The 27,538-nt window shown below is 43.0% G+C and overlaps 2 protein-coding genes across 3 annotated transcripts in view; one reads left to right on the top strand and one right to left on the bottom strand.

Moving 5' to 3' along the window:
* Nucleotides 1-26,182, top strand: CHPT1 (choline phosphotransferase 1). 2 transcript variants are annotated; one of them, XM_054988200.1, is made up of 9 exons: nt 1-432; nt 8,249-8,396; nt 10,950-11,091; nt 13,545-13,629; nt 17,034-17,165; nt 17,431-17,589; nt 19,269-19,394; nt 20,768-20,911; nt 24,524-26,182. In XM_054988200.1, exons 1-8 carry the CDS (start codon nt 190-192, stop codon nt 20,897-20,899), a joined length of 1,167 nt encoding a protein of 388 aa, XP_054844175.1. In that variant the 5' UTR covers nt 1-189; the 3' UTR covers nt 20,900-20,911; nt 24,524-26,182. The 2 variants fall into 2 exon arrangements, with proteins under 2 accessions (XP_054844175.1, XP_054844174.1); XM_054988199.1 differs by having other exon boundaries at nt 20,768-20,878.
* SYCP3 (synaptonemal complex protein 3) overlaps nt 24,323-27,538 on the bottom strand; it is a 9,872-nt gene continuing 6,656 nt past the window's right edge. Inside the window, exons 6-8 of the mRNA XM_054988201.1 lie at nt 25,988-26,086; nt 24,758-24,862; nt 24,323-24,603 (exon numbers count right to left, since the gene is read on the bottom strand). Of these exons, the coding sequence (XP_054844176.1) occupies nt 24,550-24,603; nt 24,758-24,862; nt 25,988-26,086 (258 nt within the window). The 3' untranslated portion in view covers nt 24,323-24,549. The remainder of the gene's footprint in view (nt 24,604-24,757; nt 24,863-25,987; nt 26,087-27,538) is intronic.

Below are 27,538 nucleotides of genomic sequence, written 5' to 3' on the forward strand. Positions count from 1 at the left end.
ACAGGACAGGACAGCCCGCCACCGCCTCCTCACGGCCGCCAACTTCCTGCTCGCCTCCCCCTGGAACAGCTGCCCCTGCGGTGGCCCGCAAGCCCGTCCCTCTTCGCCTGCCCCGCCGCGCTCGGCCTCTCCCGCCGCCGCGCTTGCGGACTGCAGAGCAGGCGAGGCGGCGCCGGCCGGAGGGGCGTCATGATGTGGCGGTGGGTGCTGCCCGAGCCCCTGAGCGCGGCGCAGCTGAGGCGCCTGGAGCAGCACCGCTATAGCGCGTCCGGGCGCTCGCTGCTGGAGCCGCCGCTGCAGCTGTACTGGGCCTGGCTGGTGGAGCGCGTCCCCACTTGGCTGGCCCCCAACGCCATCACCCTTGGCGGCTTCGTCGCCAACGTCCTCCCGCTCCTCCTGCTCATCTTCTACTGCCCCAGCGCCACCGAGGAGGTAGGCAGGCACCCGCGGGCCCGCTGGGGTGGTGGGGAAGGGAGCGCCGCGCCCTTGAAGAGGGAGCCGGCCCCGACCTCCGCCCGGTGGGAAGGCGGGGGTCCTGGCTGGACCGGGGCGGGGCAGCGCGGCTTTTGGCAGGACTGCTTGAGAGGAGAAAGTCCTTTTTAAAACAAACACATCTGGGCAGGCCGGTTCGACGCAGGGCTGGAGTTGGGCCGTAGGGCAGAAGAGCTGACGAGCAAACAGGTTGGTCAGGCTGTGCGTAAAAATTAGACGGCTGCAGTCCTGCACCTGGAAAATCGGTTTGCCCGGGGTGACAGTGCGGGGCGTGTACACCAGGATTAGAGAACCTGTGATAAACCAGCTCTCGCCAAATTTACCAGAAGCAAGTCGTGCTGAGGCCAGGAGGACTCACTCCCTAGAAAATGTGCTTAGAGTTGCAGGCAAGGAGGCCTGCAGTGGAGCTGAAGCCGTATGGACAGCTTAAAAAGAAAGAAAAGGCTGTTGTGTTTCCTGTTCAGGGAGGTTTTCTCTCACAGTCAGTGCCGGGAGGTGTTGCAAAGAAGCGCGTTTTCCGAGTACCCCCCTCTGTGGTTGGGGAGAAGAGGCAATTTTTGCGCTTAAACAGCGGAAGGCTGACATTTGCATTGGAAACTTTGTCTTTGGGACGCCCCAGACTCCAGTTTCGCTTTGTTGCTCTGACGATGTGTTGGAATGTAGTTACACCAGTGTCGCAAAGGGATCTGTCGGAGAGTGCCTGCTGCGGTGAGGAGAGGAGACAACGTGCTTTGCCAGAGCTCTCCTAGAGTTTCGTAGTGCTTTTAAGCTCTAGTAGAGCTTTTGGCTGATAATCCGGTTCAATACTTGCCTGCGTTGACCTACTTTGAGACTGAAGTGCCTGTGATATAAGAAAAGGCAAGTGACGCCTCCTCTCTCGTGCTTGCGCTGTTGGGAAGGAGGAAAGAATTTCTGCATGACAGCGTTTTGTAGTCCTTTCATTTTCTAAATATTGTGGGAGCCCTTCCCTGCTGCATTTCTTTCCCATCCCAAATGATCTTCTAGTGGCTGACTCTGATGTGGAAGGCTTACTCTGGGCTGCTTAATCTAGCTCACCTGGTGGATCAAAAATTACCTGACTATGGGGAGGGGTGAGGAAGACAAAAATTACTGTTAACAGTGCTGTGTGACTTTTAATGAATCTGTTTAGATTAAGCAGAACACAGTCATGGCTAAATTAAACAGAAGTCTAGTGGTACCATAAAGACTATTAAAATTTAAAGTTAAAATTTATCCTAGTATAGCCTTTTGTGAGCTGGAGCTCACTTCATCACATCCACCATCTTTCAAGACATACTGTTGCTGTTCTAAAGGGCATTTTGCTGTTATGGGGCGGGGCGGGGGGGGGGGGCGTTCCAAGAGGAAACACTTGTGTGAAATTAGGATTCATCATTCTCTCCCCCCCTGGCTTGGGTTTCCTCACTCACTACAGGTGGTAATAAGCTGAGTGTCACCCACGAGATGTTCATTAGCTCTGCTTATTATACCTCACATTGCACATTCCTTGATTAGATCTGGTTTTATGTTACTCGTACTCTTCCCATTTTAGGGAGTTTTCCTAACAGAGTGATCTTTGCCAGGAAAGTGACAGACAGAGTATCCCGTTTCGTTCTCCTGGACCTTTCTGTGGTGTTTAGTACCATCAACCACCGTGTCTTTCTGGAGAAGTTGGTTCAGTTGGGAGTGGGGGGAATGTACTTTGGTGGTTCCACTTGAAGCCAGCTAGGTGACCTTGGGTCAGTCACAGCTCTTCCAGAGCTCTCTCAGCCTCACCCACCTCACAGGGTGATTGTTGTGGGGATAATAATGACATACTTTGTAAACCGCTCTGAGTGGACATTAAGTTGTCCTGAAGGGCAGTATTTAAATCAAATGTTATTGTTGTTGACCAACTGGTTCCAGAAGGTTGTGCTCGAGGATTGCTGCTCAGCCCCACGTCATTTATCTTATGGAGTCCTGTGGGTATACCTTTTCTGAAATGCAAAGTTAACTAATGAATGCAATCATTCTAAAAGGTGCAGCCCTCCGCTAACCTCCGCTCCCACAAAGTGGCCCCCGAGCCAAAACAACTGCCCACCCCTGGTCTAGGTGAAACTGCTGGGAGAAGTCATCTGGGGATTTGGAGTGAGGTGCCACCAATATGTGGATGATACCCAGCAATACTTCTCCTTAACAGCTTAGTCAGGTGGGTCCACAGAAGTCCTGAACAGGTGCCTGGTGATGGCAGTGGGTTGGATGAGGGCTAATAAACTGGAAGTCTAGAAATGAATTACTTGCTGCTGCTCAGTGACAAAACTGCTCGAGGTTTCACTTCCCCTGAAGAAACAGGTTTGTAGTTTGGGGCTACTTCTGGATTCTGACCTACAGTTGGAGGCGCAGATCTCCTCTATCCCATGTTGCACCTTTTATCAGCCATTTCTCAAAGCATGATCTGGCCATGTTGATCCATACTCTTCTTGTAGCCAGATTAGATTAGATTATTGTAGTCTGCTTTTTGTGGGGCTACCTTTGAAAACGGTTCAGAAACTTCAGTGCATCCAAAATCAGTAGCTAGGCTATTTTCAGGGGCAGGGTACAGGGATCCACCTAGTGCTGAAAGATCTGCACTGGCTGCCCATTTGTTTTCAGGCATAATTCAGAGGTGTTGGATCTTGCCTTTAAAGCCCTGAATTGCTTGGGAACAGAGTTCTTGAAGGACTAACTCCTCCCATATCGTCCAGCCTGCTAGTTAAGATCTCCGTCACAAGCCCTGCTCTCTGTGCCCCTGCCTTCAGAAGTGAGCCAGGAAGCAACCGGAGACAGGGCTTTTTCAGTAGTGGCACCTCACTTACAGAATGCCCATCCCCTAGAGGCTTGCCTGGGGCCTGTGTTGCTTTCTTTTAGGTGCTGGGTCAAAATGTTTTTGTTTGCCCAGGCTTTTGATTAACCTTTTAATATTATTTTAGTCTGGAAACTGTTATTTTAAGCCATCAGTGGTCTGCATGTATGCTCTGTTTTTTATGTTGGGTTGGGTTTTTAATGCTGACATTTAATATCTTTGAATGTTTTGTTTTTATTATTTTTATTTCATAATCTGCCTCAGGCATGTTCCTGAGAGCTGGCAGAAACATTTCTAAATAAATTTCTAAATCCTTTCTAAATGGATTAGTTGATTATTGTATGCCTTTTTAAAAAACAGCAAGTCTCATTATGTTCCAAATGCCACAATGATCTGAGTTTAGAGAGATCACCAAAATGCTGGAGGTGGTGGTAGCCTTTGATGCTTGTTTTGATTAGTGCCTCTGACACATGCTGTGAAAACCAGCAGATTTTTACAACGCAAAAGTCCTGTAGGCCTTTGTTCTTCTACTCATGAAGCAGTTTTACTGGCAGGAAGCTTGTGGTGCACAGGAAGTACCCAAATGCATCCCAGAATACATGGTGCCTATAATTCATGTTACAGCTTAGTGAAGTGTTGGTAAAAGTACTAACATGCTAATACAAATTAAAATGGTTTTTCAAGATAGCCAGAGTTAAATATCTCCAAAGAGCAAAGGACTGTAGCATGAGGAATGTAATTCTACATCTGCGTACCCAGAAGCAAGCCCATTGCCTTCCAGAAAAGACTTCTGTGGTGTACTGAACTCCCTGAACTGGGATGTGCTTCTACATAAATACTCTTTAAGATTTTTTCCATTGACTTCAATGGAAGAGGACTGTGTGCCCTGTTCTTTCCCAGTGAAACAAGTGAGACTTAAAATGCTTCCCTTTGGCTGAATTGTCCCTTTGGCTGAATTACACCTTCCAATATTTAGCATGTGCTGCTGATGTAGTCTCATAATGGTTTCACTTCTTGTTTCCATTTGCTTTCACGTCCATGCTTTCCTGCATAGAACAAGTTCTAGACAATTCAGAGAAGCTTTCAGCAGTATTTGCATTCTGACTTCAGAGGCTTGCAACTGGGTTGGCCAAATCTTAACATGTTCCCTTTAAAAAACCTAAAGTCATGCCCCCCCCCTCCCAGATGCAGAAATGTTAAGTGATGCAAGCAAACCCTGTTCCGTGAATCTGCTATCTTAGCATGGTTTCACTTCACTATTTCTGTCTGTATCCCTGCTCTTCCTCTCCTCCCAAGTCTGCGGTGTGAAGTTCATCCCTCTTCTTCTAGTCCAAGTAAATTCTCTTCCAACTTCAGAGTTTAGTTGCAGTGTGAGTTTCTACACATGCGTCCATATTTCTTTTTACACATCACTTTGTAGTTGCTGTAAATAAGAAAGTGTGAGGCCTTGAAGCTCTTACCCCGTACATGTAAGTGTGTTAGTTTTGCACATACCAGTGGAGACTCTTGCAGCATTTGTTGCAACTTGCATATATTGGGCTAACTGCCAGTTGGCAGCCACCTCTGTTATTTGAAGAGGTACGACTCATTAGAGGAAGTGAATGTATCAGCTTTTCATGTTTATAAAAGGTGCGTATCGGTGGTGTGGCTTGAGGATATTAAAACTCATAGCAACTCTATCAAATCCAACCTAGTGGAAGCAAAAGATCTGAACAGACTTTCTCTTTCTCAATGGCCCTGTTTACTCTGCCAGAGCTCTTAAGTTATTTAATCAGTGTTTTCCTTGTATAGATATGGAAGTGGCTGTCAGAACATGTGTGCCCTGAATCAGTTTTGTTTTACTGGGAACTGGATCATTGATATTCAAGGTTTGGACTTTCCAAAATGTGGGTTCCAACTCTACAGGAATTGTTCCAAAGAGATGCCATGTCCCCGGCTGCATCTGCCCACTCTGGGCTTTCCTCAAACTGTCCCAAATGGTATTATTCAGGAGGACTTTCTTACACAGGTGCTGTAAGGAAATGGTCCAAGAAGCTAGGAACTATACTACTACTGTGCACTGTCTGTTACTGTCATTAATTATCTCAGATTGGCTGAAACAATGTTGAAAAAAACATAGGCAATTTATGTTTTCAAATTTCTGCAATCTGTACCCTATTGTATTGTTTATTGAATTCCCCAGTTGATTGTACTGAATGACACTGTGTAATCTGTGTTAAATCTTAGTGAGAAAGGTGGACTATAAATAACATAAATAAATCTTCAAGTAGAGCAGTGAGTGTCATCAGGGGATTATAATAGTTATACAATATAAGAAAGGAGGGTGCCATTTGAGAAACAGCATTAGAATACTTCTTCTCAGAGTACTTTGGAAAACACAAGCTCTTGGAATGTTTTCCTTGTTTGGACTGTCCATTGTTCTCAATTATACTTGGTAACCAACTAAGCGCCAAGTTACAGCGAAGAATATGTCGAAGATCCACATGTAATTAGCCAGATAGCTGGTAGTGATGACCTTTGGCCCTTCCTTTTAGTTGTGACTGAGGAAGTGATCTAGGTAGCAGATGCTTTTTATTTTGTTTCCAGTGTCCCATGTCATTCATGGGGCCACATATTACGAAGGTTTTGGTGCAGGCTATTTATATTGCTTTAGTTGGACCTAATAAAAAGTATTACATAGACTGTGCTTTATGTCCTCTTTGGTCAGTTAAACATAGAGAAGGGGGGACTGTTTCAGAATTGGATTACATCTGTGTAGGATTATATTTCTACCATGCCTTGAAGATTAAAGTACTGGAACTTAATGTGCATCTTCTTCAGAAGCTCCAGAAGGTGCTGTAGAATAGTGGTTAGGTTACAAATAAGCACTCTGCTGGTTTGAATTCCACTATTGCCATGAGCCCAGAAGGCGGCCTTGGGTAAGCCGCTTCTCTCAGCCCCAGCTGTATCGTGTGGGATAATAACAGCGACTTTGTTTACTGCTCTGAGTAGGGCACAAATCTGTCTAGAAGAGCACTATACAAGTGCAGTTATTGGTACTTCTCACATTGGGACTTTAAATTGTTTCAGAACCATTTCTGCTTCCCATGTTTGCACGACTGTCACACTTGAAAGGTAGTCATGGGATGCAGAATCGAACATTGTCCGCGGTATTCCTGATTTTCCCCCCCTGCACACATACCACGAGTTTATTTTGAAGCTGCAGGCAAGTCGCAACTGACGTGAACAATGTCAGTGTGAACGTTTATTCTCCCGTTCTGCTTCTCTTCTTCCCCCCTCTCCTTTACCCCGGGAGCTGATTAGTCCATGCAGAACTAACCACACCCACCCTCCACAGCTCCTGGGCTGCTTTTTCCACCGTTTGTTTTGGTTTTTGAAAGGACAGCAGCGTTGCCGCATTGCAATGTTAGAAGGTGATTTTAAATTATCCCATTTTCTAAGAAGACAGAAGTAAATGGTGGGACTCCAGCAGGTTTGTTTGCAGTCATTACTGAATCTTATTTTTTTTAAAATGTGCAGGGAGGAAGCAATGCTGAAGCGTTACTGTAGTGGGAGGAAAAGCTTTTGCGGAGGCTCCCCAATGTTTTCTCTTTTCCATGGGGAGTGCTTCCTACACATATGCTTACTGCTGGACGCTTCCTGTTTCCAGTGAAGGAATTATTGGCATTGGGGGGCAGGATCCTGTAAGGCAGACGAGGTAGAAACATCACACTGTTACAGTGCCTGCGCAAAGTTAAAAAAAAAAAAGATGACATGCACCTCGGGGAAGCTGTGCAGTACCTATTTATTGCACTGGCATCTTTCCCACCAAAGATTTACAGCCAATCTTCGCTGTTTCAATTTTGGTGGGATTCTTTCAGTCCAATGAAGGACTGATTGGCATGGGGGGGGGATCCTGTCGGGCAGACGAGGTAGCAATGTCACAACATTACAACGCATGCACAAAGTTTAAAAAAAAAAAGTGATGTGCACCTCGAAGCCCCCAAAAGCCGAAACTGAACCGAGGCTTCAAATCGTGTCTCATATGCAAAATCGAGGCTGATACAGACAAGTGTGAAATGAACAGGTGCAATGCCGAGGCTACTGCGATGGGGGCAAATCCTCATAAACATCAGTTTAAAACGTGAGAAAAGTACCGTTATTATATTATAGGCCGTCTTGGTTACCTGATTGGAATGTGGAGTGCTATAAGTAGCTCGCAACAGTTGAGAGTTTTCTTGCAAACAAGAGGACTTGTTAGCTAAAAAAGCCACTGTGATATAATGAGTCTTTCGTTAGAAAGAAATATCAATCTAACAGGAAGCTTTGTGTGAAAATGCACCTTGACTGATGGTTGAGTCATTCTGATTAGTGGCCTAAATCTTTTGGAGCTAGATAGGTTCATACCTCTGGGTTCTAATTGTGCTTCCATTGAATTATATAGTCTCACAACCCTCCCCTCCCTTGCAAGTTTCTTACCTTTTATATTATTAATAATGACCTGGAACTGGGTTTTGTGGACCACATTTGAATGGAAAGTGGGTGGGGTTGGATTCTGGGGTATGGTTTGAGAGCACTTAATATACAACTGGTTTTGATCCGGTCTGAATGGCAGACCTTCTAGGAATCCTATGTAAACTGCCTTGAATTCCATGATGGAAGACAGGATATCCCCAAGCACTATCCCCAAGCACTATCAAAATGACTTGCATTATGTTGCAGGTAGAAAAATCAATAGAGTTCAGAGCATACTGCCTTTCTGGATGGTGACTGTGATTATCATTATTGCTCAACTGAAAATTGCTGGCAACCTTGCAGGTTTGCTTAACCTGTGGCTCAACAAATTCTGTTGTGTGAGCTTTTTAAAAGGGCTGCATATACATCTAGCCAAACATAGTAAACATTTCAGCAATTGGCTTAATAGTGCCTGAATGGATTCTCTTTTTATATTTTTTTCAGGCTCCTTCTTGGGTATTTATTTTATGTGCATTAGGACTCTTTATCTACCAGTCACTGGATGCTATTGATGGGAAGCAAGCCAGAAGAACCAATAGCAGCTCTCCTTTGGGTGAACTCTTTGACCATGGCTGTGACTCTGTTTGCGCAGGTAACTTCTGAAGAGCTTTTTTTTCTATTAAAATAGAAGAATACAGAAAGTGCACATTTGCAAATACCACAAATGTCATGAAAATATTTTAGTATGTTTTTTCAGGATGTCAGTTAGCTCAATGTTCTGTGTGTGTGTGAGAGAGAGACACACACACACAGAGAGACAGACACACACGGGTGTAGAATAGATTCAGTTTAGTAAATTTAATCTTCAAGTATACTTCCGTACAGCTACTTATTCCCTTGTCTCCTTTTTCAGCAAAATGATACATTTGCTTCTTCCAAGTTAACCGTCAAATCACACACAGACCCTTGTTTTTCTCAGATTATCTGAAGTTGCTGTTTGTCACCTTTTGCTCTTGAGAGCCATTTCCGTGGCTGAGCAATGTACTGCCACCCCAGGGCTGCCAACCTCCAGGTGTTGCCTACAGATCCACTGTAATGTAATCTTGACAACATAGGTGGAGAAAATGGCTGCTTTGGAGGGTGGACTCTATTGCTTTATACCCTGCTGAGGTCCCTCCCCAAACCCTGCTCTCCTCGGGCTTTATTCCTAAATCTTCAGGAATCTCCCCATCTAGAGGTGGTGACCCTATGCCATCCCCATATGCCCTTGGGAATAGAGATGGAAAATTTTGGGATGTTTTGGGAGTTATTGAGTGAGGTTTAGGAAAAAATGAAATTGGGTAGGGCATTAAAATATATATAATATTTTCTTATTAAACCTAAACATTGCTTTAATTGCATGAAATGCACAACTTATAACTTAATGTATGAATTGAACATTTGGCATATTTATGGAAATGCTGTACTTGTTCTGTAAGCAAGACTGGTACTATACCTAATAGAGAGCTGTATCCTATACTACCTTGGTGTATTTCTTTGCTGAGAGGAAGCGAATAAAAGTTGAAAATAAAAAAGATGACAAAAACAGTATTATCTGGACAGAAACAGTCTCATGCTGTCATGGTAGGACTACCAGCTTAATATCATGTGAATCTTTAGAGCATTGAAAACATTGAATTCTTACATAAAAATCTTCATACCATAGATTTGGCTGAGTAAACTCTTGTTTTAAAAAATAATTCCAAATGAGAAAAAATGTCATACAAGTTTTTTCAGTGCTCCCCCAATTTCCAGGGTTTCCTATTTGAGAAAATTGGTGGGGGGAATTCCATAGAAAAATTTCCCTCGTGATTTCCCCCCACTCCCAGCCTTCCCGTTATGCCTAGGTAATTCATGTATCTTAAAGTGGGATATTAGCTTTTAGCTGACCTTGGCTGTGCTTAATGGTAGGAAGATAAGCTGATCTTTCTCACAAATGGGCATGGTGTAGAGACCATAGGAAAGTGGCAACAAGGAAAGGGGATGTTGACCTATGGGTGTATAGTACACTTGTTAGATGCACTGACTCTCAACTCACAGAGTAATTGCATATCAAAGCCCTTTCAGATGTTACAACCCCTGCATGGCATGTTTGCCAGACAAAAGCATTTCCAACAGATTCTTTATACTTCTGTATAGGGCTGTGCTATTCGGGTTTTGCTTTGGGTAAAGTTACCCGAAGCAGACCCGATTCAGCAAGCCTCGGCATTCCCGAAGTGGGAATGCTGAAGCTAAGCTTACTGAAGCGATTCAGGTTGCTTCGGTAAGCTTTGGGGCTTGTTTAAAGGGCACCACCGCTGCTTGCAAGCAGCGGCGGGGCCCTTTAAACATCAACCCCCCACCTCCCCCCCACCTACCTTGTGGTGGCTCCGGGCCAGCTCCTCTGCCGCCGCCACCCAAGCCTGCGGGGTGGTGGGGAAGGCTAGATCCGCTTCCTCCGGCCATTCCTAGAGCGCTGCGGCAATAATTTGAGGTGCAGGAAGGGACGGAGGAGGCAGAGAAAGCTCTTCCTGCCCCTCAAATGGCTGCCGTAGCACTGGTGCGCCATGGCCATTTGAGGGGCAGGAAGGGCCGGTGGAGGCAGCTCCAGCCTTCCCCACCACCCCACAGGCTCGGGCGGCGGTGTGTGGCGGCAGAGGAGCCAGCTGGCTCCAGGCTGTGTTGCCTTGTGTTGCCGCTGCCCAGCTGATAACCCTCCGCCAGGTAAGTGGGTGGGGGTTGGAGGGGTTTCCCCAGGGTTGAGTGGGGGGTGGAGGGGTCTCCCCAGGAGGGGTGAGGGGTAGAGGGGTTGCCCCAGTGAGAGTGATGGGTGGTGGTGGGGAGTCCCCCCCCCTCGCTTCAGTATGCTCTGAATCTTCACGGAGCATACCGAAGTGTTTCCCGAAACCCGAATCCGAAGCAGGAATACTGAATCTCCCCATCCATGCATAGCCCTACTGCTGTATAATGTATAGGTTCAATTTGGTAATTCAACAGGAGTGGTTAAAGAATTCATTAAGTGTGGGCTGGGTTCTTCTGGCAAGAGGGTTGCATGATTACCTTGCCATGAGAGTAGCTTTCATTTCAGTCCATTTATTGCATCATCATAAATTAGTCTTTGTTTACATGCACTGTAAAAGTTTGGATATTTAGATATAACTAACTAAAACCACTTGGATTTTTTCAGTTTTCATTGGTATTGGAACCTGCTTAGCAGTTCGGCTAGGAACAAGTCCAGACTGGCTGTTTTTCTGTACCTTTATTGCAAGTTTCCTGTTTTATTGTGCTCACTGGCAAACCTATGTATCGGGCATGCTAAAGTTTGGGAAGTAAGTGGATCTTTGCATGATTGGTTTGTGGCTGAAGCCTGAAAGTGATTTGGCCCTGATCCTTAAGTACTGGATTTAATACTGATCCAATCAGACACAAGGGAATATATATATTTGTCAACTAAAACCCAAAGTAGGCATGGTACTTGAAACTGAGAGAGAGATTGCTAGGCAGTATTAGTAGAGAAAAAGGATAAGTTGCCACAATAGCTTTTGAACATCTAAGATGGACTAAACCAGGGATCCCCAAATTTTAAATGTGTGTGTGAGTGTGATGTTTAAACAAATAATAATAATAAACTACATAAAAAACAAAAAAATGTGTAACATGGTTGAGTAAGAACCAGGCTTTTTAACAGCTTTTATAGAATGTTAAGTTTGAAACTTTGGTTCTGGCTTCTGTTGCTGCAGACTTTTCACTTGGCCTGTTTGGTGGAAAGTCCCTACTAGCCTTGTTAATTGGATGCACCTGTGGGTTACTTTGTTCCTGTGAGAAAGTGTCCTTGAGCAAGCTGGAGCCTGGTGTTGAGCTTGGCTCCTAATCAGCGCTCCCCATATCTTTGCGTGCTGTAATGCCAATTAAGTAGCTGAGCCTGATTGGTTCTCCAGCTGGTGGGCCATCCCCAGATCATTACCTCTAAGCAAAATCCCAGCCTTTGCCTTTTAGCCCCCCTTGCTAACCATCTGGAATGTGAGAGAGTGCTTCTCCGTTCCATGCCACTCTACTAGGATGCCTAGAGTTGGCTGGCATGGATGGACTCTTTGCTAAGCCTTTGGTAAGATTAACCTGCCTTGGAACTAAGTCAGAGAACGCAGGCTAACTTAGACAGTTAGCCTGCATCTTGAGTTGTTTTTAAAACACTAGTCCATTCACATGCCACATGGTGTATTACTTTTGAAATGGAAGGAAGTTTATAAAGCAATTTGTAATATGGTATGGGGGTCACTGATTTAGAAGGAAAAAATCACATTCTAAGAAGCTAGTGCAATCCCTTTGGATTTCAATTATATAATTATATTTTTCTATGCCATACCTCATGGCACTAGCATTAAATATAGTTTAAATATAGTGTACTAGATAACTAGCAGCCATCCCTACAGAAGATTAATGTTTCATAAATTTTGGCAAGATTAAATCTATCCACAATAGAGGAATTAATAATGTCCGGGGTCTACAGCCCAGCCCCCGGACTTACCTGGAGGAAAGGATGGGAGACCCCCGGGAGACAGCAGCCCAGGTGCCTCAGCAGGCAGCCAGGCCCAGTACCAGCCAGCCACAGGGGGAAGGGAAGCGACACCCAAGCCCCAGCCGGCCACAGGGGGAAGGGAAGAGACACCTAGGCCCCAGCCAGCCACAGGGGGAAGGGATGAGACACCCAAGCCTCAGAGGGTTAGAAGAGGCAGGTGGAGACCAGCCAGCCCCACCCTCCAGTGGGAGTCCAGGGAGCCAGCAGGGGGCCAAGCTGAAGCCTTACCAGCCAGGGAGGAGAAGCTGCCTCAGCAGCTCAGAGCCACGCCCCAGCCTGCAGCCCTGCTGGAAAGCATTAACCTAGCACAGGGGATGCTAAGAGCTAAGCAGCTTCAGGTAGAGCTGCCTGAGGCATTCTGTGGGAAGAGATGGACAGCCGGCCAGGGAGGCTCAGCTGTGCCTGCCTTCAGCCATCAGATCAGCCAGGGAGGCTGGACAGCTAGCCAACGAGGCACAGGTGGACCGTCTCAGTGCTTCCAGCCAAACGAGCCCAGGTGCAGCTGCCTAGGCCAGCTAGGGCCCTGGGTGGAAGGCAGCAGGAGGGCGTGGTTAGCAGGCAGAGCCTGGCTAGGGTGAAGGGATAAAAGGGAAGCACGCCTACAGGGTGGGGTGGGTTTTGAGTAGGAGTAATGGAGTGGAGTTGGAGCAGAGCCAAGCAAGAGCAAAGGCAAGGAGGAGAGTGGATGAAGGAGGAGGAGATGGCAGAGACCAAGGGGAGTGAGTGGCACAGGTTGAGCAGGCCAGCGAGTGGAGTGAGAGGGAGTCTGGGTGATGTATACCGCCCCTCCATCCACAGAGCAGGGTCCCGCAGAATCCCTGGCCCCCCCTTTGACATCAGGAGCAGACCGCCCAGCACCCCGCCCAGTGGCGGCCGTGGCAAGCCCTGACAAATAACTTGCTTTGGAGGGGGGGGGCATTGCTGATTTCTTCCTTTTTGATATCTCAGCTAATAGTCATCCTGTTCTTTTAAATAAAGTCTTTAAAATGCCGTTTTCAGAAACCTTTTCAGAAAATGTATACTGATATTTAATTACTACAGAATTTCCCAGAAACCTGATTTATATCCAAGGCAGCATAACTCTTGTTGCCTGATGTTTTTTTATGCTTGTTTTGAGTATGCTTTTGATGTATCTAATGAACCCCTATACAAACAGGGCACTTACAATTATTGATGTGGACCAATTTTATCTCTTTTTCACTCTAGATTTGATGTATCTGAAGTACAGATAGCAGTAATTATACTCTTTTTGTTATCTGCGTTTGGTGGAACAACAATGTGGGACAACCAGGTAACTCAATAGCAATCAGGCTTTAAATATTGTACCTCATTACCTCCTATGCAGAAATATTGCTGTTTAGTAGTTCCTTCCAATCACTTGTATTTAGCACATGTTTTCCATGTAGCAAGTCCGGCACCTGCATTTATTGTAGGATGCCTTTCCCTGTGTAGTTCTAGTCCTCTTTCCTCAGTGTTCTGATCTGATGTGCTATCCTGTGCATGAGTTTAGAACTCCACAAAGGAAAAAGACCCCATCTGCCTCAAGCTGTCTTTGTCTTGAATCGCTCAGATCTTAACATACCACAATGCTATGCCACAGATACTTTAATTTCATAATATTCTAAATTCTGTACTTGAATATTTTATCACACAAATGTTGCCTCAACTGCAATAAAGTTGTATTCTGTAGTCATATTGTAGCCTTAAAAGTTGTGTTTTTCATCAGCCCACAAAATACCTGGCTCTTAATTTAACAAAATCTCAATTTATTTATACAGCCTGTGCCTTTGAGGCCTCACTGCTTTATCCTTGTCCTGTAGACCGGAGTTGCACTGTAGCAGTTGCAGTGGGTGGCTGCCTGTTGGCTCAGACGATGTGATTTAGTGTTGCCTCTCCTCTGCAGCTGATAAGATATCCAGAAAACTGGAGGGATGAGACTCTTAAATTGGAGGCTACAATCCACTTCTCATCTGTTTATTGGCAACTTATTTGTATATCTTTATTGCACTTACAGTGTTGTTCACAGTTGCCTACAGTCATCCTTTGAGTTAAATTGAAACAAGCAGTGGGCTTATAAGAACTTGCAGGGGGCATCTCATTTACCCCTCCCTCACTATTTCCTCCTTTCCTTCCCTGAAAGGCACCATAGCCTCTCCCCTTTTCTGGCCTCCTTTTCTCCTTCCCTTCCACCCACCAGCATATCTTTATCTTCTCCTGCCCCGCCCAATCTTCAGTTTTCCCTCCTTCCCTACCCCTGGTAGCGTCTCCATGGGAAAAGTCTGTCCAGGTTGCATAGCGCTGGCACTTAAGTCAGCCTCGGTTGTGTGGTAGGGAACCCACAAGGACTTGTGGGGGGCACCTCATTTCCCCCAGCTCCCCTTCTCCAAGGTATTTCCTCTTTCCCTCTCATAGTAGCCCCCATATCTTCACATTTCTCTGCTCTTTCTCAGTAGGATTGCCAGGTACCCCCGTGCACATGGCCTGGAGTTGGCGTGATGATGTCACTTCCAGAAGTGATGTCACCATGCCAGCTGTGCAAGCGCTCCTGTGCTCTGCACAGGGCTGATTCGGCTCATTTGGGGCTCAAATCAGCCCCCAAATGAAGCACGGAAGTGCTCTCGTGGCCGGCACGATGACGTCACTTCCAGAAGTGACAACACTGCACCAGTTGGGAGTATGTGCGTGGCACACACTTCTGAGGTGCCTGCCGGTGTCAGGCAATCTCCAAGAGTGTCCCCTCCCGCCGATCGCTGGGTGATCGGCAGACGAGGGGGCAAATCACTGGGAGTTTGCCTGCCACTGGCAGGCACCTGGGAAGCCTACTTCTCACCCATCAACAAACTTACATATTATCTTTCCCCATCTTCTACTATATTTATTATTTACTTTATGTATTCCCTACCTTCGTCATTCTTCTCCATTCCATTTTATCCTTACAACAACCCTGTGAGGTAACAGGCTGAGAATTGTGTGACTTTCCCAAGGTCTCTCAATGAACATCATGGCATAATGGGGTTCAGACATAGGTATCCCACAGCCTAATCTGAAACTCTAACCACTACACCACCATGGCTTTCATTGGGTGGCTGTTGAACAGTAGCAAGCAGGCCTGAGTAAGTCATGCAAGTTGCATTGTGTCAAGTTTTCCAGTGGTTGCTGCCAGGCATGGCACTGATAAGTCCTCCCTCATAGGCCAAAACAGCCCTGGAAAGGGCCCTTCTCCTCCCCCACCTTTTACTGACAGAAACCAAGACTGGCAATACTGTTGCATAGCAACAGCCAATGAGGGCATGTATGTATCCCTCCCCCCCCCCATATATAGAGCTTTCAGATTTTTTTCTGCAAACCTGGGGCTTTTATGTCTCACCTAGTCATGGCTCCAATCTCCAGATTTAAGTACCCACAGATTTGTCTACATTGAGAGTTAGATACATTGATATTCTGGCATGCTAGTATTGTATACTTGACATTAAAATACACTGAAATTATTCCAGAAGATATCACTTAAAGGATAAAAGGAAGAGAGTTTTTGGATGTGCAGGTGTCCTCTGTTAACAGTGTGCACTTTGTATGAACAAGATGTGTGCAACTGTCTTGCATGCTTAGGAGTCATGGCTAGTATCAGAATTGCTTATTTGGATTTCCTTATTTGGATTTATGCAGCCTGATCTGACCACTCACTTCAGCTGCACTGAAGCAAGCAGAAGCTTGAAATGTTGTAGTTATATTGGTGTGCTCTGGCAAAGCTTCTCTGCTTCTTTTGTATTAATGCCCCATCACCAGGTCCCTTAAGCAGACTGTGGCCTATTCACCACCTTATCCCACCTCCAGCTTCTTATATGGTACCACTGTACCAGACAGGAACACTCTTGGAACACTCAAGCACTAATGCCTATTATCCAACCATATGAGACACTTATAGTATTAAGCAAGAGGACAAAGTGTCCCCTTTTTGCTGTCTTTGGGCCTTGAGACCTATCGATCAGAAACTCTGTAGAAGGAAAGTATCTCTTGAATTATAAGCTATTCTTGCAGTGTTTGTGTCCCGTTTTGGAACTACTGTAGTCAGGTGAAAACTCTGCATTCTAAAAACCCATCGACCTTCCAAAGCTGTATTATGTTGTGCAATTAACTTCTGGGTTGTTTGAAACAGTAGTTTCAGTAAACAGATTTTGGGCAACTCTTGTTTTCTAAAACATAACCTGATGGGTTACAGCCAATTCATGTTTTTACTCTTCTTTTTAATCCTCTGCTGCCTCTTGGAAGTTTCCTTGAAACTGCAATTGAGTTATAAAGGTAAATACTTTTGCTGAAGGTCCATTAGCTGGATGATATGAATAATGCCGTTTCATAGCATGATGTAATCTAAATCAAGCAGGCAGATGGTGTTTGCATTTCCTGTCGTGCTACTGATGTGTTGACCAGTGAATGTGGAGGAACTATCCATTTTTAAGAGTTACAACTGATTGAAAATAAATCTGAAATTAAAATTGTTTAGAGATACTTGACACAGAATTTTAAATACAGTAAGCTTTTGTGCTCTATCAGAATTAAATTATAATTGCAATGGCATGACTGTAAGCTGTATTTTATCCAAGTCTAGTAAAAAAAATGGATAGTTCAAATAAATTTAAAAATCTTTCAGTAATGTATATTAATGAGTATCAATAACTTTAAATGTTTCCCATCCCAAAGATTCCTGTGCTGGACGTAAGATTGAAGATGATTCCTGTGGCTGGGATAGTGTTTGGAGCAATAAATTCCAGTTACAATTATTTCAGAGTAATCTTTGGAGGAGGAGTTGGGAAGAATGGATCCACAATAGCAGTAAGCTATAGATCCCTTATCTTATATGTTTAGCTATGACATTGGTTTAAATAAGTATTTTGCTTATACGCCAGATGTTTTCAGCATATTCCATCTTTTTGTTATGCTTAAACCTGAGTTGTAATAATACCTTTAAGAAACTGCTGTTTCAAAGTTTCAAGGATCAGATGTTAAATTAAATAGCACAGTTATGTAGAAATTGCTAAGGGCATTCAAACATATAGTATATTAAAGTTTTGCTGAATATTTTCTGTATGCCTTTCAGGGAACAAGTGTTTTGTCACCTGGCCTCCATATAGGATTAATTATTACTTTGGCAATAATGATCTACAAGAAGTCCACAACACAACTTTTTGAAAAACATCCTTGCCTCTATGCCTTAACATTTGGATTTGTGAGTGCCAAGATCACACAAAAACTGGTGGTAAGGAGCTCTCAGCATTTAATATGTACTGAATAAATTATTGTTGTATCAAGATATAATGTACATTAAACATTCCAAGAGTCATACAATTGCTAAGTTATTTGGTACTTGATAAAGATCTTCGTGGGTGCTGAGCTAAGGGCTGCTTCCACACACGTTGGATAATCCACTTTCAATACTCTTTAGTGAACATTTGAAACTGATTTTCCATGTGTGGAACAAAAAATCCACTTCTAAAGGATTGTGAAAGTGCATTGAAAGTGCATTATTCAACGTGTGTGGAAATGGCCAAGGTGTCTTCTCTTTTTATGCAAGAGTCCAGCAGCACCCACAAGACCGACAGCTCTTTTCTGCTGCTGCAGACAGACTGGCACAGCTGCCCATCTTGATCTTATTTTTTTATGTGACTCAAGAGCTAGTGTTTACTTCAAGATTGGGTACTGACAAAGGTGAACACTGTGAACAGTTTCAGACTATACTTTTGCTGGTGCTATTTTCAGTACTAGCAAAAGGTGTACGTATGAAGCCTCAGACTAAAAACCTAATATGATGCCTCCCCTGTGTATTCACCTTTTGATTTCAGCACATTAATAACCAGGGCTCATTTGGACAGAACACCATTCCGGTAGTTCCCCCAACAGTCAGGTGGCCCCACCTGCCTGACTTTGAAAAATTTTGGGCTGTTTAGGCCTCGATTGGGGCTGAAACAGGCCAAAATGGCCGGGTTTGGCCATTTGGGGCTCGTTTTGGCGCGGATAGGGGCCCAAACCATCCGGATCATGTCGGTACTGGGAGGGGGAAGCCGTTCCCGCCTGGCACCGACCCAGTCCCAGCTGTTTAGGCCCTGATCCAGGCTGAAACGGGCCCCAAAATGGCCATTTTGGGCTGGTTTGGGCCAATTTCACCCTGGATTGGGCAAAACCGTCCTGATCGGGTCTGTGCCAGGCAGAGGAAGTCTGCCCCACCCGGCACCAACCCGTTTCCGGCCACTGCAGCCCCGATCCAGGCCCAAAATAGCCATTTTTGGCCATTTGACCCCCTTTTCCACTAGGACCGGGACCGGAACAGCTGGGATCAGGTCGGTGCCGGGTGAGGGAACCCTCCCCTGAGTGGCACTAACTTGGTCCTGGCTGTTTCAGCTCTGATCCAGGCGCAAATGGGCCCCAAATTGCCATTTTTGGCCATTTGGGGCCCATTTTGCCTGGGATCAGGGCCAAAACCACCAGGATTGGGTCGGTGCCATTTTGAGACCCTTTCAGCCTTGATTGGAGCCAAAATGGCCCTGATCAGGCCACTGCCAGGTGGGGGAACACTCCCCCCTCTGGCAGCAGCCAAATCCCAGCCATTTTGGCCTGGTAAGGGGGCGTGCCATATGCTAATGAGTTATGCTAATGAGTTCCTACAGCTTCTTCTACGAAATGACTCCTGTTAATAACCAACCATACGAGTGCTTCTGAAACCACACTACTTGTTAGTAAACTTAAAGTGGTTAATAATAAAATAGCTCTCATCCGTCCAGAACAGAAACTTCAAAGTGAGATTTCTTTGAATAAATATCTTGTCATGGACATAAATATTGACTATTATAGTGGTGATGGAACGCTAGATTCCATTTTAACTCTGTTACTTGTAATTTAAAACAATTTCTTTGATGCTTAATCTGATAATTTGTTTTACAGATAGCACATATGACAAAAAGTGAAATCTTCTTACAAGACACTGCATTTATTGGACCAGGCCTCCTATTTCTAGACCAGTATTTCAACAGTTTTATTGATGAATATATAATTCTGTGGATAGCAATGGTGAGCCATTTTCAGTTATATCTTTGTATTTTATATTGGCTATATCGAGTAAGGGGACTGTACTCTACTGAGACTTTTAAAATTTGAATCAGTCTCCTCTGCTTTATGCTCCCGTCTCTAGAGTAATGCCACAATTTTCAGCAGAGGACGAGCAGCATTTAACTCACTGGTTTGCTTTTGACATCATGGTAAAACCATGGTTTGACTGCTGAATGTGTTTCAGGCTTGCATTCTGTTTCCTGTTTTACTACTTATATAGTAACTGTAGTTTGCCATAATGTTGGAATCAGAAAAACTATGGTTACTGTGAATCAGAAAATGCAACAGGGAATTGAGAGGATAGAGGAAGGTATGTGAGGGGGCACATGTTCAGAACTATTAGATTGTGCCATCATGAATATACTGACATAACCTAGGTGCTAACATAACCTCAGTATTTACCCTGTGCCTCCTTGCACACCACAGAAGAGATCCAGGAGATGCTAGGTCATGTGTATTTTTAAAAAGATTCTAATGTGTTAATTGGTTTTTGAAATACATGTTGCCTTGAAATACATATTTTTACCCTGATTTCTACCAAGTGTCAAAACTGATGAGCTATGAATTTGTGAGTCTGGTTGAATGGAAAAGATACTGTTAAATTCAGGCAACTTTTATCTCTTTACATGTGAGCTCAGTGTGAGTTTCATTAGAGAGAAACCAGTGCACACCTGTCCAGAATCTGCATGTATCATGCCTGGGGAGATGTGTGGAACAGGCAGAAAGGCAAACAGCACCCCCCCACACACACACCCTTCTCTGCTAGTTAAAGAATGTGTGTCCTGAAAGGCTGATTCTCCCCCCCCCCCCCTGCTGTTTTAAAGCTAAGCTTCAGTTCACACATTAAAGACAAGCTGAGTTGAGGTATCCCCCAATCAAACTCTCGTTTAACACACATGTAAAGATCCCCTCAATGGGGAAGAAGCATAACTTTACTGCTGTTAGGGTTGCCAGAAAGCAAATCAGCTATTCTTCCTGTACTTAAATTCTCCACTGAAGTAGTTGTGCTTTCCCATCCATTTCCTATCCATCTCCCCTCAGCCTGCAATGAGTACACTTAGAATGCCACTCACAGTAGGAGTGACAAGTAGACAAAAGAAATGGGGGAAGGAGTGTAAGTTTTCACCTAATTCATCAGTTAATAAAAAGGTACAGGAGGGATCTCTGAGTTGAAATCAGGCAACCTATCTTCAGTATTGATTTTTAAAGGCTACAGTAAGGTTTTTTTATTGTAATTTTATCTAACCAAGTATAAGGTAGAATTTAAGCACATCAGAATATATTTGTACAATGCTGATCTTAATTTCTCAACTTTTTCCCCCCACTGTCTTTAGTTCATATCTTTGCTTGATTTGCTGAGATATTCCATTGGGGTATGCATACAGATTGCTGCACACCTTCGCATACAGGTCTTCAAAATCCCATCTCATCAAGCTCCTGAACAGGTTCAAAACCATAATGAGTGACTTGTAGCTGAGGTGAAGAGGAGGAGCAGTTAGGGAGAAATGTTGAATTGTGGAAAGTACTTTTATTCAGGAATACAGATGTGAAAATTAAGTGCATGAGAGAGGTTGTTAAATTTGCTTCCTCAGACAAAGAGATTTCATATCTGCACAATGCAACTGTCCTGTGGGGACTCAAAATAATTGTTACTTTGAGAGGGAATTCTGGCACCAAGTAGCAATTAGCAGATTTCTTAGGTCACCTGAAGATTCAAGTGCTTAAGAATCTAATGTAGGCAGCTAATAGAAATTAAGACACAGGTCCTTAGACAACTGTGAGTTTCTTAGAGGGTAACTTGACGCCATTCATTATAGATGCAATAATTGCACAAAATACTGCTCTAACAATCCATTCCATAGCTTATTGTTCTTAGCAAAATATGGTTAGTGAAGCTTAATGTCTCATCCTTTTCTGGCACTTTAATTTTTTGGGCTTGTGTACTTTTCTATTCTTCTAAGAAAATAAAATGCAGAGTATTTTGTAATGGCTGTTGTACAGATTACACCTCATCTTTCTACAATGTTCCATTAACAAAATGTAGATGTTTGAATCTGTAGCAGAATACCAGTGTGGGAAAGGGCAGGGGGGATGACTTTACCCTTTCACTTATGGTAGCTTTAGCATTTTAAAAATGTCTGTCTCCTTCCCACCATAGAGGAAAAATATGTGTAGAAAACCACCAACAGGGAAAGAGATTATGAAATTCCTGCTGAGAGTCTTCTGCTGCAGCTAGCAGCCTTTATGGATGCATTTTTGTGTAAAAGTATCAAGGGAAATCTACATGCAGTTGTCATGTAATATGGCTCTTAAGTTTAAAAAACCAGTAATCATAAGAACACCCATTGAGATAGGTCTATCGGGGGATTTCCACAGACATAATTTGAGGAGATTGATCTTTGTTGAATTCTCTTTCCTACTGCAGAACACTGTCTCCCCCTTTTATGCTGTTCCTGGGTGTCCCCTCTATCCTCCCAGGAGCAGCAGTTCAGGGGCCTTTTGAGCTGCAGCAGGAAGAAGGAAGCAGGCAAATTGTGCTCTGTAGACAGAAATCCCTTCTGTCTCCTGAAGTCTTCCAGTGGGTTCCACCTATTATTCATGGGGCGGGGGGAACGCTTGCAAAGTTTTTTAACATACTAGAATGTGAAGTCACTTAAAATTTTTAAAAAATGAAGTAGAACTGAGTCTTTCACACATTTCAAGTAGTGGAAAATTCTCTGCTTTCATTTGCAAGAATGTATTTGTAATGTAGAGATTTTATTGCAGTTGTTTTTGTATGGTATTTTGAGATTGTGTCCAGAAAACAGTTTGTTTAACATGCAGCGTTTGCACAGTAATGGCCTTTGGCGAGGGATCAGTATTCTTCCTTCATTTCCACGCACTGCCCCCTTAGATCTTGCAGGATTTCATCAACCCAGAAAGACCCCCCCCCACACACACACACACACAATTCCTTACTACCAATTAATTTGCATCATTAGTTGATTTCACATTCTCCTTATGTTTAGGGAAGAATTTGTCAACCCTTATTGTAGTCCAACTGTAAATAGATTGGCTCGTGGTTTCATACGTGATCATGCTTAATGTTTACATTTAGGTTTTTTGTTTAAGCATGTTAAACGTAAATGGATAGATACAATGACTGAGCTGACTTCATTATACAAGAAATTAACTTTCAATATTTTTGAACAGATCAGAACAGTTTAAACCAAATTGAACTGCAGGGCCTGGTTGAACACTTCGGTCTTTATGTAATTAACTATTTGTAGGTACAACCATCTGATAAGCTGGGTTGCCTACTCTCAAAGTAATGAGAGATTGCATTGTGTCTTCTGAACACAAAATATTTTCCCTACGCAAGTAAACCTTTGTGGGCACCTCGTGAATGAAGGCAGCATCAGTTTCCCATGACAATGGCGGATGGGAAGAAAGTGCTGAAATGAACTTGAATTTGACAACTCTGTCTTAGCCCAGTTTATGCTTAATTATTTGTACATGTTGATTGGTGCCAAAGGCTGCCTTGGCTAAAACTGCTTTTGTCCATGAAATGTACCTGAAAAATGAACTTTATTTGTTTAAGGTTGATAGTCACCAAAGATTCATATGGTTTGACAACTTGGCATTCTGACATATAAGTCCAGTACTAACACAATGACTTTAACCCTAGCTCAGTATTGGCTATCTTTCCAGAAGTTCTGTGTCAGGAACATGCCAAGCTTTCTCCATTAAATAGGAGATCACTTAATATTTTAGTCATTTCCCTCTGATCTCAGTTTTTAGTAGGTGACCAAGAACTACTTTATTCATGTGTATTAGCCAGAAATGTTGTAACAATACAAAGCTAAAAATGATACCCTTCAGAATGCAATTCAGTCAGAAAAATGTGGACTTCTGCATCATGTAGTTGCATACTAAGATAAATGCTGATTAAAGGCAAAACCTATGCAGAGTATCTTCTTTAACCGTCTTTAGGATAGTTAATGGCTGCAAACTACACTGAATATAATTTTGCATCTCTCAAAAGCATTTCTAGAAAAACTAAAAGGAAAATAGCATTAATCTCTGGGTTTGGTTTGAGCAGTTAAAAATTATTTTTAAAGCACATAACTGAACTTTAAAAATCTTAAAGGGATGGATGCCAGGATTTAATGACCAAATGAATTTTTCTGTTGCCTTTCACAGTTAAATACTTCAGCAATCATAGGATGCTGTTACTGAGATGTGATGTTTCATAAACATGAAAATATTATTGCATTTGTAATGTTTGAATTTATTTGTATTAAATATATGAATACTTAAAGCATTTTTTTTAAATCTACCCAACCAAGGGATCGCCAATTGACCCTTTATTTTGGAAAAATAAAGTCTAATGTTCCGGTTACAGTTTTTGGAAATAGGTCCTTGCCTAGTATTCAATCATCGTAACAGATGGCATTTTAATTAAGGGCCTTTTAATTCAATTACACAACATGTGTCATGAAAGTTACATTTCCTTGGTAATATACTGTTTGTAACTTCCGATTTACTGGTATGCCGAGAATGCGGAACATACTTCTTAAGAAAAGACTCTTAAATTACAAATCTTTATAGTGGCTTGCAATAAAAGAAATATTATGCCAGCAAAATGTACACTGTAAAGTATGGCAGTAAGGAAATGCCCTCTCAGATGAAGACATATTCTCCTGTGGTAGGTACAAAAGCGAGAGTGTTTCTACTTAATAGCTAAAAATCTGAAACTTATAAAAGTGCTATTGAAGATAAGCATTTTGGTGTGTTCTGCAATCGCAGTTCTTACAGCAGAATATTGTAAGTTACTGAGTCAGTACACTAGCTCATATTAATCTGCGCTTAAATGGTCACCATTGTGAAGGAATGTTTCTGAGCCCCAGAATACAGATGCTTAATTTTAAGAAGTGAGGGAGGATAGGTACAGATGTGCTAATGCTAAAATCTGATAATTAACTAGTTGTAGTTGCTTTGGAGCAATGGCTCCAAAGCAATGTTACTGAGTATTCAAACAATGCATGTAACTTTTAATATGGAGTTTTAAACACTGGCTCTTTTTCTCATGGCTAATGTATCTATCATAGGTTCAAGTTGTTTCTCCATTGAGCCATCAGAATAACATGGACTGAAGAGACTTGCGAACAGTTGCCATCTCTTGCTGTTGCTGTCATAAGAAAAGGAAAAATAGTGATTAAGTGTAATATTCTGTAACATAGTTTTAATTCACTGAACAAAATGATGAATATTTAATTTTCTATTTAAATGCTCTATTTTAAAATGTGTAATTGAATTCTTCATAAATCAGTGTTAACACTTACAGTGTCCATCATAATTTTCTTTTGCAACATAGCCATTTCTTTGCGAAGTTCATTTTGTGCACCTGTTAAAAGGTTTTCATGAGTCTTCTCCATGTCTTCCATACTCTAAAAGCAGATATCAACTTCAATTTATCATTTGTTTATACTGAGAAATTCACTTGTCTTTAAGTCAAGTGGGACACCTAAATCAGCATAGCAACAACCAAGAATTTCTATGTTAGCAAGTAATAGTCTTAACATGTGCCAGAACTTCAGATGTATCTTTCTGTGGCCTATTACACTGATAGTATGACATTCTAATAGAACTGGTAAGTTACTTCAGGATGTGACAGCCAGAAGAATGACAGTCTACAGCAGTAGAGCATTCAACAGACAGAAAACAGTGGACGTTATGCCAACATTTTATAATTACAAGTCAAAAAATACAGTAGTAGCTTGTAACTGAAAGGGAAGATGTGCCAGACTAGATGCTACTGGATATGGCAGTACATGCCATGCATATCTTCAGCATCAGGTTGTTTGACCTTACTGCTGTCCTTCCAGGGCTGAACTCTTTATCAGAAGATGTACACATTAAACTGACAATAATAGTGTGTTCTTAAGGATGGACATAATCAGGGCTCATTTGGAGGGGGAACACCCCGGAACGGCATTCCAGAAAAGAGATCATGTGGGTTTTGGCCCCGTCCACATGATTCCTTTTCCTCCCCACTGCCCATGTCTTTAGCAGCAGGCAGCACCACCACCACTACCACTCCGCATCACCGCCTCCTGGATTCTCTGGTAGGAACCCGGGGCAGGGCGGGGCGGTGTCCGCGCAGCCCGTCCTCCAGGCCTGCAAGCGGTGAGGGCTTTCCAAAGCAGGATAAGCTGCTTTCAGTTCATTCTGCTTTATTTTCATTTGTGACTTGTGAGTGCAAGCTGGGCTGCAGGGGCTGACCCTCCGGAGGAGGGAAAGCTGCTTTGATTTCATTCTGCTTTATTTTCAGGAAATACCTGGAGATTTTTGGGGAAAGGGGCCTGAGGGGTGGGTGTTGCCTTCTGACACACTTCCGGTGACATATGCAAATCAGTTATGCCAATGACACACTTCTGGTGATGACAAGGGGCGTGACATATGCTAATGAGTTCCTGCAGTTCTTTTTTTACGAAATGATCCCTGGACATAATGAAGCTGATTGTGTTACAGTACCATTTGGTGTTAAAACAAAATGCATATATTTTATTGACCTTTAAGAATTGTTCATACAGCTGTTTAATAGTCTTCAGTCTTTGACTCTGAACTATTCTTGCTTGTTGGAATACCTTTTGTTGTTGCCGAAACACATTCTAAAGCAAAAAAAAAAACCCATTGTGTAATATAGTCACTTATACTGTTGACAACTGTAAACCTTGTCTAATTAAAGATCAAAACTACTTTTAGAACTTGTAAACTACATGTAATTTGTATATTCAGATAAATGTCTAACTTTGCCTTGGTAACGATGTGGGCTCCAATGCAGCCTTTTAAAATGAAGCTCAGTCTTTCCTGGGTAGAACAAGAAGCCGGGATACTCTCAGACCTCAAACTACTATAAACGGGAAAGATTTGAGGATTTAGATGTCCTTTAAATGTTGACGGATACTTTATACATTGAACTAAAATGTAACTCTAATTTTAGACAGCATTATGATCTTGCTGTAAGCTTTTCAAAGCCAACTGGAAGCGACCCCTTAAGAATTACTGTTTAATCCTTGGAACAACTCTGGTCAAGGTACAGGACTAATTTAAAATGTCTGTGTTGAAATGCATCACTGCCTCTAAACCTAGCCTTTGAGAAAAGGCTTTCACAGATGTGGCATGACTAAGCAAAGCCGGGCAATTGTAAGAAAATGGTGGGTGCTTCTCATAAGACAAAGGTTCACTTGCTGAAATGTTTCAATACTTCTACAAAACCTGTTGCAGTATAAAATTTCCTAAAATTATTAGTACTGTAAATTTGTCTAGGTCTGATGATTTTGAGAAGCTGAAACATCACAGCTGTATTTATTGCTATATCTCATGATCTAAGAAGTTAATGGAACTTAATTTTTGAACAGAATGTCTCTGCTGACTTTTATAATAAATAATACTTGTTTTATATACCACCCTTCAGGAAAACTTAACACCCACTTAGAGCAGTTTATAAAGTATGTTGTTATTATCCCCACAACTATCAGCCTATGAGGTGGGTGGGGGTGAGAGAGCTCTGGAGACCTGTGACCAGGGATTTTTTTCTGGGAAAAGAGGTGGAGGAACTCTCAAGAGGGAAATGAGGGAGAAACACACGGGATTCTTTGAAATATTGTTTTCACGTGCTATTGCTGAGTATTTTTAAAAGGTGCCGGAACTCCGTTCCACCACGTTCCCGCTGAAAAAAAGCCCTGCCTGTAACTGACCCAAGGTCACCCAGCTGGCTACAAGTGTAGGAGTGGGGAATTAAACCCAGCTCTAGAGATTAGAGTTCTGCTGCACTTAACCACTACACCAAACTGGCTCTCCAGTTCACCTGGAGTTCTAGTCTTTCACCCACAGATTGATTTGTATTATTTTGAACTTTAAAAGAAGACATTGGAGCATTATTGCTGAGGCAAATTTTGAAGTAAATCTGAATATAAAGCACAATCAAGCTAAGGCAAGGACAGAATTGTACACGAGTGAACATAATTTTCTCACCTCTTGGGTTTGCCAATGATCAATAGTTTATCGCACTCCAAAAGGAGAATTGTATGGGAAGATAGTGTTAATATCAGCCCCAAGTT

This window comes from Eublepharis macularius, chromosome 9 (genome assembly GCF_028583425.1).
Source record: "Eublepharis macularius isolate TG4126 chromosome 9, MPM_Emac_v1.0, whole genome shotgun sequence".
Lineage (NCBI taxonomy): Eukaryota > Metazoa > Chordata > Lepidosauria > Squamata > Eublepharidae > Eublepharis > Eublepharis macularius.